At 45.3% G+C, this 14,677-nt stretch overlaps 1 protein-coding gene across 2 annotated transcripts in view; it reads left to right on the top strand.

The window, feature by feature from the left end:
• The window catches only part of Dnah3 (dynein axonemal heavy chain 3), a 169,146-nt gene that overhangs the window by 119,013 nt on the left and 35,456 nt on the right, over positions 1-14,677 (top strand). For both annotated transcript variants that reach the window (XM_029547398.1, XM_021201455.1), the window contains exons 47-51: positions 710-1,376; positions 2,474-2,639; positions 3,118-3,334; positions 6,285-6,467; positions 12,465-12,663. In XM_029547398.1, the coding sequence (XP_029403258.1) occupies positions 710-1,376; positions 2,474-2,639; positions 3,118-3,334; positions 6,285-6,467; positions 12,465-12,663 (1,432 nt within the window). The remainder of the gene's footprint in view (positions 1-709; positions 1,377-2,473; positions 2,640-3,117; positions 3,335-6,284; positions 6,468-12,464; positions 12,664-14,677) is intronic.

Raw genomic sequence — 14,677 nt, 5'->3', positions numbered from 1 at the left:
TGCTTCCCCATCCACTCTCGCCTTCCTGCTCTGGCATTCCCCTACACTGGGGCATCCAACACTCACAGAAACATGGGCCGATCCTCCCACTGATGTCCAACAAGGCCATCCTTTGCCACATAAACTGCCGGAGGTATGGTTCCCTCCACNTGTACTCTTTGGTTGGTCCAGTTCCAGGGAGCTCCAGGGGTCTGGACAGTTGAAATTGTTGCTCCCCCAACAGGGATGCAAACTCCCTCAGCTCCTTCAGTCCCTTCNCCAACTCCTCCACNGGGGATTGCACACTCAGTCCAATGGTTGGCTTCGAGCATCTACCCCTTTGTCAGGCTCTGGCAGAGCCTCTCAGGAGACAGCCATATCAGGCTCCTATCAGCCAGCACTTCTGAGCATCCACAATAGCAACCTGGTTTGGTAAATGTATAGGAGATGGATCTCCAGGTGGGACAGTCTCTGGACGGCCTTTGCTTCAGTCTCGCTGCACATGTTCTTAACCACCCAGCCAGCTCTCTAGCCCCACTCAGACTGCTTTCCTGTTCTTTGATCAAACCATCACATCCACATATTATATTTAATTTTTTTCTATTGATGAGCATCTTTAGGAAGATGTGCTCAGGAAAAACAGTCAAGTCTCCCTTTCACTTTGTCCCTATACCCACAGCCAGCCTAGGCGACAGCCGCAGCGTTCAGCAGACACTTATTCTTCCCACAGGTGCTAATCCACCTGTCACCCACTGGGAAGATAACTGATGACAACATCCGTAGCCTCTTCTTCGGGGATTATTCGAAGCCAGAAAGTGACCAAAAAATCTATGACGAGATCATTGACCTGAGAGGACTCACGGCGGTGATGGAGTACTATCTGGATGAGTTCAACAGTGTCAGCAAGGCCCCCATGTCTTTGGTCATGTTCAAGTTTGCCATTGAGCACATCTCCAGGATCTGCAGAGTCCTGAAGCAGAAGAAAGGTCACTTGCTCCTGGTGGGCATTGGGGGCAGTGGGCGGCAGAGTGCCACCAAACTGTCCACATTCATGAACTCCTATGAGTTATACCAGATTGAAATCACAAAGAATTATACCAACAGCGACTGGAGAGAGGACCTGAAAAAGATAATGTTGCAGTCAGGAGTGGCCACCAAGAGCACTGTGTTCCTCTTCTCGGATAACCAGATCAAGGATGAGTCATTTGTGGAAGACATCAACATGCTTCTGAACACAGGCGATGTGCCCAATATCTTCCCAGCTGATGAGAAGGCTGATCTCGTGGAAAAGATGCAAACAGCAGCCAGGACAGAAGGAGAGAAGGTTGAAGCCACTCCCCTGTCTATGTACAATTTCTTTATTGAGAGAGTGAGAAAGAACCTTCACATTGTTCTTGGTGAGAAGCAGTTAAATTCTGTCTGTTCTTGGTCCTCTGGGGTCATTAGGGTCTTCTCAGTATCCCAAATCCAGTTTCCTTTACTGACCTCAAAACTGACCTAAGCAAGGCACTGACCAACAGTCACAATCTGGACTTCCTCTGGCAGTTGCCATCAATCTTTGCCCAAACAGACCACTATGAGCTTGTTCTGATCTCTTTAGTTCTCTGACTTCTTCAAGAAAGATCAGAGCTTAGCATATTATCTGGCACAGGACACCGGTGGTCTCCAGGAATGACATGGGTACATAAAGCCAGGGGATGCCTCACACTCTCTTGTACTCACCTTTCTCTGCCCTCGTTCCCTTCATGCTCAGTCATGGTTGTCTCAGATCTCACCCCAGCACTGTCCTTCCCCATCTCTGTTCTTGTTAATTCTAGACTTTTCAGATCCATTAATCCAGAGTGGTTTTTTTTTTCTATATAGCAGACAAGATTGATGGTGTGTGTGTGTGTGTGTGTGTGTGTGTGTACATGTAAACGCAAATTAAAATAATCACTTTCTGTTAGGATGGGAATCAAAGACAAACTTACTTGCCTGCATCTTTTAAGGCCTTGTACCAAACTACCCCTGCATCCTGTACCCTCATGTCAAGCCAGCCTCCTCCAGCCACACTGACCTCCACACTTCCACCTTCCCATCATGCTTCCTCCAAACATTAAATAAACAATGAATGGCATTTGAGGTGCAGAACCAAGAATCTGAGGCTGGACAGAGATGGAGTCAGAAACAAGCCCTGGGCAACTTCTGTGGGCCTCTAAATACGGCTGCCTTGTATTAAAGCACCGGTAGAACAAATGTCCCTGTCCCCACTAAGGGACACAAAGGCACAAGAGTGCATAGAGGAGACTAGTACAACAGACTGTCACGATGCATTGAGGCCCCATCATAAAAGTTCCCCACGATTCCTCTGTTTCCAAGGCTCTCATCATGGTTATTTGCAACGACGTCCCCATTTTCCAGCCAGAGGCATTGCCTGCCCCTTGCAAACCTTTACTTTCTCTTTGCATCACCAAGCTTTTGTGGAAGGGAACTAACAGAGCCTATTTTTCCTTAGCCATGAGTCCGATCGGGGATACCTTCAGAACCCGCCTGAGAATGTTCCCTTCACTCATCAACTGCTGCACCATTGACTGGTTCCAGTCCTGGCCAACCGATGCCTTAGAGTTGGTGGCCAACAAATTCCTGGAGGACGTGGAGCTTGATGACAACATTCGGGCAGAGTAAGCTTTAGCTTCATTTCAACACCCCAGGTATTCCAAGCTGAAATCCCAGCTGCCTCTGGGGCCCAGAAGGTAAAAGTCCCTGACAATCTGGGTTCAATCCCCAGAACCTACATGGTAGAAGGAGGGAACCAACTCCTGAAAGTTGTCCTCTGACCTCCATATGCGTGCTGTCACAAGCACAGGCATGCATATGTACACATAGACACATGGAAAATAAAGAAAATGCAATTGAAAAGTACTCTGCACTCTGAAGGCTACTCCAAACTGCCAAAACCTGATACGTCTTGCATAAGCCCTGGTGATTCATAAAAAGGTCAGAGGTCATCCCTCTCTCTTTGGCTCTGTTCACTCACTAGGTTCTAGAGGGCCAGCTATTGTATGCACCTCTGGAACCCTGGTGTCCCTTACTAAAGCACTGCTAGGTCTCCTCTGTAGGAAGTTAGGTCCCAACTGACTGCTCTGACCTCCTTGGCAGGGTCGTCTCCATGTGCAAGTACTTCCAGGAGAGCGTGAAGAAGCTGTCAGTTGATTACTACAACACACTTCTCAGACACAACTATGTGACCCCCACCTCTTACCTTGAATTGATCCTAACCTTCAAAACCCTCCTGAATAGCAAGAGACAAGAGGTGGACATGATTAGGAACCGCTACTTGGCAGGCTTGCAGAAACTGGAATTTGCATCTTCACAAGTAAGCACTTCCGGGTGTTTGAACAGGGACAAAGGGCCAGGATACGCTGGGTGTGTCTAGATACAGAAGGTAAGAGGGCATCAGATAAAGGCAGGCTCCGACCTCAGTTAATTCATTTCCATCTCAGCTTCAGGTGATCCTGTCTGGATTTAAGATTGCACTCTCTTGTTCATTGGTGGAGGTTTTAGTTTTGGCATTAACTGGGTCTCTCGAAATATTGCATAAGCTGAGCATGGTGGCATGTACCTTTAATCCTAGCACTTAGGAAGCAGAGGTGAATCTGAAGCAGGGGTGAGTCCATGGCTAGCATGGTCTACAAAGTAAGTTCCAGACCAGCCAGGACTGGCTTCCTTGTATCAACAAACAAACAAACCCAGTAAAGTAGCATTTATCCTGACTGCCGAGTACTGGCACTCCCTTACAGTTAGGACCTCAATGGCAGCATCTTTGTGAAGCCTTGGATAGGAGAAGAGCAGGGCTTTGTAAGGCTAGGCCTGGACTCAAATTACAATGGTCTGACCTGTCCGTACGACACTATGGCTCCACTGCTCTGGTCCTAGGTTTCTAATGTTGAAAGCTCAAGTCCCTCTAGACAAGTAAGAGAAAACTATGTTGTTGGAGAGGCAGAAAAGGGATTTAAAATAGACCTGAAAGGGAATGATAGCAGGTTAGCAGGCCATCTCCTGTTATAAAGAAACACTACACAGAGAGGCCAGATGACATGCCAATGGTTATTCAGCCTGATGATAAGTCCCACCTGAACAACAACTCAAAGAAGCTTGACCCCAGGGCAGATTCCTGATCAGGCTATCCCATCATGGTCTGGTTTCCAATGGAGGCTCCTGGGGGCAGTAAAGGTATGTGGAGAGAAATTCCAATGCTTCATTGGGAAAAAAAATCCTAGTGAATTTGGTTTTCTAAAAACTTACAGTTCCCTAAAAAGAGTTCCCCATCACTGACGGTACTCAGACAGACCCAAAGGATGTGTGATAGAATTGTTTCCAAGGGCGTTGGCTGTATTCGATGGCTGACCCAGGAACCTGGAAACAACAAATCTGTGTTTCTTACAGTTCCAGAGGTCAGGAGGCAAGCTCAAGGTGATGGTAGGTCCACTGGCTGGTGGGGGGTCTCCTCCCAATGAGACAGAAACATTGTGAGTTCATTTTTAAAAATAGTTAGATTCTGCAATGTATGCCTGCATGCCAGAAGAGGGCATCAGAACACATTATAGATGGTTGTGAGCCACCATGTGGTTGCTGAGAATTGAACTAAGTACCTCTGGCAAAGCAGCTGGTGCTCTTAACTGTCGAGCCATCTCTCCAGCCCATGATTTAATTTTTAATGTGCTGTGTGTGCGCATGTGCTCATGAGTGTGTTGGCGCTCACATGCCATAGGATACATGTGGAGGTCAGATGATAAATTACTGAAATCAGGCTTACTTCTTACACTTTTCTTTTCATTGTACATGTGTGTAGGAGCAGGGAGAGGGCGTGTGTGCTGCAGCCTGTGTATAGAAACCAGAGGACAGCTTTCAGGATTCTCTTTGCTCCTTGCATCCACGGTGATTCTGGGTTAGAACTCAGGCTGTCAGGCTTGATGGCAAAAGATTTTACCCAATATTAGGTATCTTGCCAACCCTCTCCTTCTGCCTTTACATGGATTCTGGAGAGTCTGCCTCAGGTTGTCAAGCTGTAGAGCAAGCACCTTTACCGGCTGAGCCATCTTCCTAGCCCAGACAGTAACTTTGATGGGTTTTTACATGGTAGAAAGGACAGATCTCGTTTCTTCCTCTTACTAAGGATATTTATCCCATCTTGAGGTTCCCACTCTCCTGACCTCATCTAACCCTAATGACTTCCAAAGGTCCCATGCCAAATATCATTATCTCTGAATTAAACTTCAACATAGACATTGGGAGACAAACATTCCTTCTGCAGCCTTGTGAGTGCCTTCTTTCTTTGCCTGGTGGAACCCACCTGTAACCTCAAGACTCTTAGAGACTGGGGCTGGAGAATTAAGAGCTAAAGAGTCTTAAGAGTCTGTGAGTTGAAGGCTAGCCTGGGATCTCTCCCCCCTACCCCCATGTGTGTGTGTGTGTGTGCGTGCGTGTGCGTGTGTGTGTGTGTGTGTGTGTGTGTGTGTGCTTGCTTGCATTGAATCAAATTAAAAGTAGCTTTAGAACCCAGGGGTATGGAAATGGACCAGGGGTAAAACACTTGCCAGAAAAGGGTAAGAACAAAAGTTCAGCTTCTCGGAGCTCAAATAAATGCCAGGTGGACATAACAGCCCACCTATAATCCCAGCAGGTAGGGGGCAGAGCCAGAGGATCTCTGCACCCATGCCGGCTAGCCAGATTAGTCAGATAGGCAACTCCACTTTTGTGTGACCTTCTCTTCAACAAGTCTGCCAAGAAAGACACCTAACATCAACCTCTAGCCTCCAAATGCAAGTGAGCGCTTGTGTACACACATACACACACACACACACACACACACATGCACACACACGCACATACACACACACGCACACACACACACACACACGCACACACGCGCGCGCGCACACACACACACACACACACACACACACACACACACGCACCAGTGGCTTTTAATGGTTTTATGACTTGGTCTCTCTCTCCCTGTACCAGACACTAGCACAGAAACCTAATGAGGGAAGAAAGCATGTCATTAACATTTTTGCTTGCCATCTGTGCTTTGTAGTGCTCTTGAAACTAACGCTCAGTGTGGACTCAGTAACTAAGTATTGAAAGACTGGGGGCATAAATACCAGCTAACAAATCTATGCCCAGTGACATGTCAAAACCAGCCACCCTTTTCTATCTGCATTTGCCCTGTATTACAGAGCCAAGTCTGCTTTTCTCAACTTTTCATTTTTAGCACTGACACTGCTGATCCCATGTCTCTCCTGTCCCCTCTTCCTTGCTAGGTGGCTGTCATGCAGGTAGAGCTGACTGCCCTTCAGCCTCAGCTCATCCAAACCTCTGAGGATACAGCGATGATGATGGTGAAAATTGAACTGGAGACAAAAGAAGCTGATGCCAAGAAACTTCTGGTTCAGGCGGATGAGAAGGAAGCTAATGCTGCTGCTGCCATCTCTCAGGCGATCAAGGTATGACCAGCTGAGAAGGGCACAGGGAACCCACACTGCTAAATGTATGTGACTGTGCCCACCTTGCAGATGAGACAAGGGAGACTTGGGAAGGACGAGTGGGTTTTCCAAATCACCAGTTAGGAGTTAGTGAAGAAGGCTCTTGGGCCATCTCTTCTCTCTCCCTCTCTGAGTCAAACTTGGGACTCAGCATAATCACATCTGTTAACTTTCTCCTCATTCACTGTGCCCTGGCTACAATAACCTTCCGGTTATTCCTTCTCCAGGGCTTTTGCACTGGCTGTTCTCTTTGCCTATCAATATCCCCATGCCATCTACTTCACCTCTGTCATGTTTTTTGTCCAGTTGTCCTTAACACATGTGTAGGTATGGAGCAAATGTTTTTAGGATGGCAGAATATTGAACCTAGAGGGCCACATTTGTAGGTGCTTCTGGCCATGTCCTGAGAAGGGATCACTACACATTCAGATAGCAGAAGAGAGCCTCATTAGCACTGACATGACAGTCACATAGGTCTCAGCACTCTCAATAAGTGATTCCATTTGAGGGCCACAGGCACCTAATAAATGACAGGCGTCAGTATCTGAGAGTTGCTAGCATTGAGGTCAGGGTGAAATGGCCTCACAGAACTGTGCAGATCATTGACAGGACTATATGACAAAGCTCAGGACACCTGGCTAAGCCATTTGTCCATGTGCCTTAAGGAATTAGGGAATCCCTTCAGCCATTTTCAAGCAAGAGTTTGAGCAAGAGGCAGCCTATGTCTGGCATCTGTCCTAAATAGGTCATGAGTCATTTTCTTGAAAAGTACAGGGCTTCCAATTGGCATCTCTCCAGTGAATCCTGAGATCTGACCTCTGGTAGATGTTTTTCAGAGGGTCTGATCCCTCCCTGTTCTCAGAATTCACAATGAACACCATGTCCTGGATTGTGAAAGTTGGTTCACTTGCGGCCTTAGCTAATGGCTCAGAAAGAAGACATAATAGAAACCATAAAATATAGCCACTTCCAGGCACCAGGAACCAGATTCTAGTGGCAATTTGTCATTCTATGGTAAAAATGATTATAGTAGACACTCCTCAAATTTAACAAATATTAATTAAACACCTACTTTGTGCTGGCTCATTTTTAGTCAGGGAAAGTAGGAATGAATAAGATAAATAAAATCCTTTTCCTTGTGGAGATTATATTCCCTGGTACTTATTCTCTTGAATCCTACAGCCCTACAGTACACTACAATACACATCATACAGGATTATTCCCACTTGACATATGAGCAAATCTTGACACAAGATGTTTCCAAAGTTGCATGACCACCAAGTGGCATGAGTCAGACCAAGAGCTCTTTGACCCACAAACCATGGCATTTGACCATGAATCCAGAAGTTGCAGACTGGCAGCTGGGGACCACATGTGTCCTGGGATGCAGAGAAGATTCTATTGACTCATTTTGGGGCAGGGACTTGCTAGGTATCCCAGACTGACCTTGAGCTTATGATCCTCCTGCCTCAGCCTCCTGAGTACTAGGACTGTAAGTGTGTGCATCACAACCACACTCAGGGATGTTTTGTTCGAAGTCAGAAATAGTTAACCTTTAAAATGCAAGTCAAGTCAAGTAAAAATTCTGAAATTTTTGCTTTTCCTTAGGGGAAAAATAATTAGGACTCTAGCAACATTGGCTCTGCTTTCTTGGGTTGCGCCCATCCTCAGGAGTAAGAAGCTTTTGAGTTCTAGCCTCGCAAGCTCCATCCAGTTCAGTGCCTGCTCTTGCCTCAGTGCCCTGGCCCCTGGATGTGAGTGACTTTACAGCTCGTTTATGATTCTGTACTATAACCAGGCAGCCAAAGTGCACGGCCGACTCTGCTCCTTCCTAGCCTCGGTTTCTGCATCAACAGATTGAGGTTACTGAGGAAAATAAAAAACAAAAAACCACGTGAACTGGAGAGATTTCTCAGTGTCTAAAAGCACTAGTTGCTATGGCTTACATGCATCAGCAACTTTAATCCCAGGGGAGTCTAACACCCTTTCCTAGTCTTCCCAGGCACTGGGCACACATGTGGTACACTGCCTGGGCACACATGTGGCACACATATACATACAGGAAAATACTCACACAGATAGATAAGTAAATTCACAAATGAGTAGAGAGTATGTAAAAGTGTGTGGCATGCTCTAGAGGTCTGCGTTGCTGGTTCTCTGAAACAGCTGTTCTTCATCTCAGTGTGTTAGCCTAGCTTCTCACCAAGCATAGGAACCATTGGGAAGGGACCAGCCCAGGCAGGCAGGATGCTGCTCTGAAGCTCAGGCAAAGCAGCAAATCTGCTAGGTCAGGAGGCAGATGAGCAATGCTGCGAGGTTTATGAGGATCTGACAGGGACTTCTCGCCACGCCTGGGCAATAAACCGTCACCTTGGGTTTCAGTGGGAAGGGCGAGGTCAAATGTGGTGTCATCGGAGCCTAGATCCTGCAAGTCCTGAAGGTGAGTCAGGTGAAAGAAACCACCCAGGGAGGAGAAGGGAAACCCAGTCTTGCTCCACAGTTTCCCTGAGGCTTTTCTTGGACAGTGTCCTCCTGAAGTTTTCAGGGCTGCGGTCTTTCTCCACATGGGGTCTGCTACATTTCTCCATTCTTCTACACTATCTAAAAATGGGAGCGTGTAGAACACTGGACCTAACACACAAGTCAGAGGTCCCACAGAGCAAGAAGAATTCGTGCAAAGATTTGGAGACTGAAAGAGATGGAGATAGCTCCCAGCACTCGAATCACGAGTGTGGCAGTTTCCTGAGCTGGCGAATTCTTGGCACTCTTGGCAAGTGTCTGGCATCCTGGCATCCGTGCAGCGAAGACAGGCTAGCCTCGACTGCTGCATCTACCCATCAAACAAACAACAAGTCAGTCAGTTCTTCTTAGACTACTAAATCATGTCCTCCTCCCTTAGTGAGGATAAGCTTCCAAAATCAGTGCAGCATAGATTTCATTTCATCAACATATACTTGCTCAATATCTGATAGTTTGTGTCCCCTAGATTGTTGACACTCAATCCAGTGTCATTTTTAATTTTAATCATACAATTATGGGTCATAACAACAGATGAAAAAAAATTTTTTTTGACAATTTCAATTTAGGTACCTTTTAAAGTCTTGGCTCTACTTTGAAACTTCCTTCTTGCCCCTGTCCACACATTGTGTTAAAGGATATAATTACAATATGATTATGATTTTTCACAGAACTTTGTTTTCTCTTAATATCGTACCATGAATATTGTTCCAAGATATCTTTCAGATAGTGTGTTTGGGAATATGTGTGATATAGGTACTTGTTATTGTATATGTACATTTTTGTATTTGTGTAGTATATATACTTGTTTTGTGGCTGTGAGCCCATTTGTATGTGTGTATACTCATATGTGTGGTGTGTATGTGTAGTATATATGCTTTTTATTGTGGGTTTGTGCACATCTGTGTGTGTGTGTGTGTTTGTGTGTGTGTGTGTAGTAGGGTCTGTTCAGGTGTGTGCACATTTGTGTGTGTAATTGTTATTGTGTATATGGTATGTATTGTGGTATATGTACTTGTTATTATGGGTATGTGCACATCTTTGTATGGGTGTTGTGGAGGCCAAAGTTTGACATCAAATATCTTTCCTCAATCAGTCTACAGTTTCAGTTTTTGAGACAAAACCTCTCACTAAACCTGGAGGCCTCTGATTCAGCTAGGTCTGCTGGCAATAAGCTTTTGCCCCACTATGGCCAGTTTTGTGTGAAGGTGCCAGGGCACAAACTTAGCTCCTCACACATTTGCAGAAGGCACTTTAGCAACTGAGCTGTCATCCCAACCCCTCACAGAGACAGCTCAGGACCATGGAGAGGAGGGCAAAAACCAAGCCTATTCCCTCCTGTTCTTTGATTTCGACAGCACCACTGACAGAGTCAACCATGGAGTTAAGAATGCAGACCCCACCTAGACTGCGTGACTCAGAATCTCGGGGTGGAGATGCTCTCGGGCGATGCTTGGTGACTGATGCACAGACACTATTGAGAATCTCCATTACAGATATGTCACAGTGAGAGGCTCCTTGGAGCCACCTGACAAACCAGCTTGCAGCAAAACTGAGCTGCAAGCCAAACTGTCCCTTAGGAAAAGGAGCAGAGATGCCAGGTTCTGTGGAGGGGTGAAGTGTGGAGGGATCGCTAGCTGTTAGGAAGTAAAAAAACAAAACAAAACAAAACAAAAAAAATCCCCTTTTATTTTGCTTGCTTATCCACAATAAACTCAGGTGTTACAATGACTTCAGCACATAATACAAGCATTCAGGAGGCAGAGGTGAGGGATTCATGAGTTCAAGACCAGCCTGAGATACACAGCACATTTAAGGACATTCTGGAATGCACAAAAAGACCATGCCACAAACAAACAGTTGACATTCTCCTGTGAAGTTCCACTTCAGTCATAACTGTGTGCTCACCCAAGAGTCAGTGAACTAATAAATAATTCACTAAAAGAGACTCCAGGAACCAGTGGGACTCCAAGAACCAGCTCTGTGACCTGCCCAGTGTGTGACCTTAACTAACTCATTTCATGTTTTTGGAATTTTTTTTTCTATGATAGAATTTGAGTTATGAACTAACTCAAAAGAGCCCTCTCAGTTGTGAAGTCTTATTGTGGCAAGCTTTCTTTCTTTCTTTCTTTCTTTCTTTCTTTCTTTCTTTCTTTCTTTCTTTCTTTCTTTCTTTCTTTCTTTNNTTTCTTTCTTTCTTTCTTTCTTTCTTTCTTTCTTTCTTTCTTTTTCTTTCTTTCTTATTTTTTTTAAAAGATTTTATTTATTTATTATATGTAAGTACACTGTAGCTGTCTTCAGACACTCCAGAAGAGGGCGTCAGATCTTGTTACGGATGGTTATGAGCCACCATGTGGTTGCTGGGATTTGAACTCAGGACCTTTGGAAGAGCAGTCGGGTGCTCTTACCCACTGAGCCATCTCACCAGCCCTCTTATTTTTTAAAAATATAATACACATACCTTTAATGCTTTCCTTTAAAAGTTGTGCAATTGTACAGTCACAAAGTCATGCAAATATTAATACTATGAACCTCTAGAACATTTTCATCACCCCCAAAGAAAATCTATTCCGTTAGCATCTACTCCTCCTCTCCTCAAGTCCAGGTAACTACTCACCCGTCTCTGGGGACCGGCCTGTTCAGGGTACTTCGTACAAACGGAGCCACGTAACATGGCTTCTTTCACTTGACGTGATATTTATTCGGTTCATCCACATTATAACAAGCATAGGTGCTTTGCTTTATGTAATAGATGCATGATGTTACACTATATTGATTTTATGTTTAAGTTAACAAATAGGAACTGGTAACTCAGGTTAAAGGTACTTGTTGTAAGCCCGACAACCGGAGTTCAGTCCCTGAGATCCACATGGAGAGAACTGATTCCTGCAAGTTGTCCTCCAACAGCCATATGATCTCTTGTGGTAGACACACGCACACAAATAAACAAATAAGTAAAATAAAAAAATAATGAATATTAAATTGGCAAGTGTGCATGCATGCATGTGCACACACACAAACGTGAATGAGCAAAAATCAAAACACAAAGAAAAGGTTCCTTTAGGTCCATTAGGAAGAATTAATCCTAGTGCTATACAGCATAGAAAAATAGCATAATCTACAACAATTTTTATGTGTTTCACAATACCTAAAAGTTAAATATCTCATGTCACATAAAAACAATGTTTGAAAAGATTTGAAATAAATACTTATTGTCCTAATTTTAGCAATGGCTCATTTTTTAAGGTCACAAAAAAAAATACGTTCTCAAATTTTTAGGACATCCAAACTGCAGCCATGAGGGGCCAGGCAGACCTTCAAGAACAGAACTCTCAGGGGGAGGCTCTGACCTTGAAGGGCATCTGGTCACAGAGAACCTCTCTGCCTTTTCCTGGGTACCAGGCACTGATCACCTACTCATTTTGTTCCTGTTCTTCACAGAATGAATGTGAGGGAGACCTGGCCGAGGCCATGCCAGCACTTGAGGCTGCCCTTGCTGCCCTTGACACCCTGAACCCATCTGACATCACGCTGGTGAAGTCCATGCAGAACCCTCCAGGCCCTGTCAAGCTGGTTATGGAGAGCATTTGTGTCATGAAGGGGCTGAAGCCAGAGAGGAAGCCAGACCCCAGTGGCTCCGGTAACCACTCTAAATCCAAGCCATCTTGTTCCAGGCCCCTTGTGTTTTAGAGAAATTTGGAAGTATCAGCATGTGCATATGTGTTCAAAGAGTTTAGTGATGTGTGTGTGTGTGTGTGTGTGTGTGTGTGTGTGTGTGTGTGTGTGGGTGAGTGTGCGCATGTGTATAGGCTAGAGGTTGGCACTGACTGTCTTCAATTCATTCTCCACCTTATTTTTTGAGAAAGAATCTCACCAAAACTAGAGTTTACCAATTCAGCTAGACTGGCAGGCCAGCAAGCTCCAGGGATCCTCCTGTCTACATCTGCTTCCTCAACTGTGAGTGAGGGCTACAAGTGTGCCCTGCCATACCCAGCTTTTTACATACTTGCTGGGATCCAGACTTAGGTCCTCTGCTTCTGCAGCAGACATTTTACTAAGTGAGCCAGCTCCCCAGACCCCTTGGAAATGTTTCTTGACCAGCCTTTAGCTGCTCGGTCAGCTGAGAAAATGCAGGTACCACTCTGTGGGGTATAAACTTAATTGGGGCAAAAAATGGAGGTCAGGTGGTGCAAGCGTGTATGTGATCACACACAAGAGAAAGACAGAAACTGAGAGAACAAGAAACAGAATACACACAGTAAGGAGGGGGAGGAGAGAGAGAAGAAATAGAAACCCAGGCATCATTTAGACACGGTTGCTCATACACATACATATGCACAGACACACACAAAAATGATACTGAATCAACAAACATGTGACCCCAAAGGAAAGAACTGAGAAAGAATGAGAGCAGAAGCGGGAAAACAGAACAGGGAGGGAAAGAGAAAGGAAGAGAGAGATGGGGAGGGGAGATGCAGAAAGATGGGAGGTGTCCTGGAGGGTGAAAAACTAAACAGAAAAAAAAATGAGGCAAAAATGCTGAGGGTGAGAGAGAAATGGAGATAAAGAAGCAGAGCCATCCATCAGGCCACAGAGACACAGAAGGGGCATGAGGCAGGAAGAAGTGAGGCAGAAGTGTGTGTGTGTGTGTGTGTGTGTGTGTGCGCGCACACACACACACACGCACAAACACACATGCCTGCACATATACATACACACACATGCACAGGTACACAGTGGTTGGACTGGGGAAGAAACAGTAATTGGAAATGCTAGAGGCAGGAGCAGAGGGGTCCAGAGATTAATAAATAGAAAAGAACAAAAAAGGGATGGAGGGGAAAAATTGAGAGGCAGACATGAGGGACAGCCAGGCTCACAACTATGATGAACTATGATCCCAGCACTGCATTGCAGAGGACTCCCCAGTCTGAGGTTAGCCTGGGCTACATAATAAGAAGTTCTCAAAAGAGAGCAGAGATTCTCAGATAGGACTTTTTATTATAAGTAGTGCCTTCAAACTGCATGTGAAGTTTGAAAATCGAGTGCCCTTTGAGCCCTCCTGCTCAGAGGAACTCTGCTAGCCTGCATTCCTTCTGAAATGCTAGAAACCCCTAACCCCTCCCTTGACAGCTTCTGGGCCCCTCTTCCCTTTGCTTAGCATTCCTTCTCCTCTGGCTGGCTTTAGGGCAACAGTTTGAAGAAGATATAGATGATGAGAAACGGCAAAGCAGGCTTGGACTTTGTGTGTGCTTGTGTGCTTGCATATAACATACAAATGCACCCAACTTTGTACGTACTGTGGAGACCAGGAGCCTACTGAAGGTAGTTTCTACAAAAGCAATACCCCATTTCTAAAGACACTTATTTCATTGGTCTTGGGTACAACCTAAATTGGTTTTGTTTTGGTTTGTTTGTTTTAAGTTCTTTGGGTGCTTCGTTTTTTTCCAATTTTTATTAGGTATTTACTTCATTTACATTTCAAATGCTATCCCCAAAGTCTCCTATACCCCCCTCCCCTACCCACCCACTCCCCCTTCTTGGCCTTGGTGTTCCCCTATACTGGGGCATATAAAGTTTGCAAGACCAAGGGGTCTCTCTTCCCAATGATGGCTGACTAGGCCATCTTCTGCTACATATGCAGCTAGAGACACGAG

The sequence above is a fragment of the Mus pahari genome, chromosome 1, assembly GCF_900095145.1.
Source record: "Mus pahari chromosome 1, PAHARI_EIJ_v1.1, whole genome shotgun sequence".
Taxonomy (NCBI): domain Eukaryota; kingdom Metazoa; phylum Chordata; class Mammalia; order Rodentia; family Muridae; genus Mus; species Mus pahari.
This window is presented reverse-complemented; position numbering and strand designations above follow the sequence as displayed.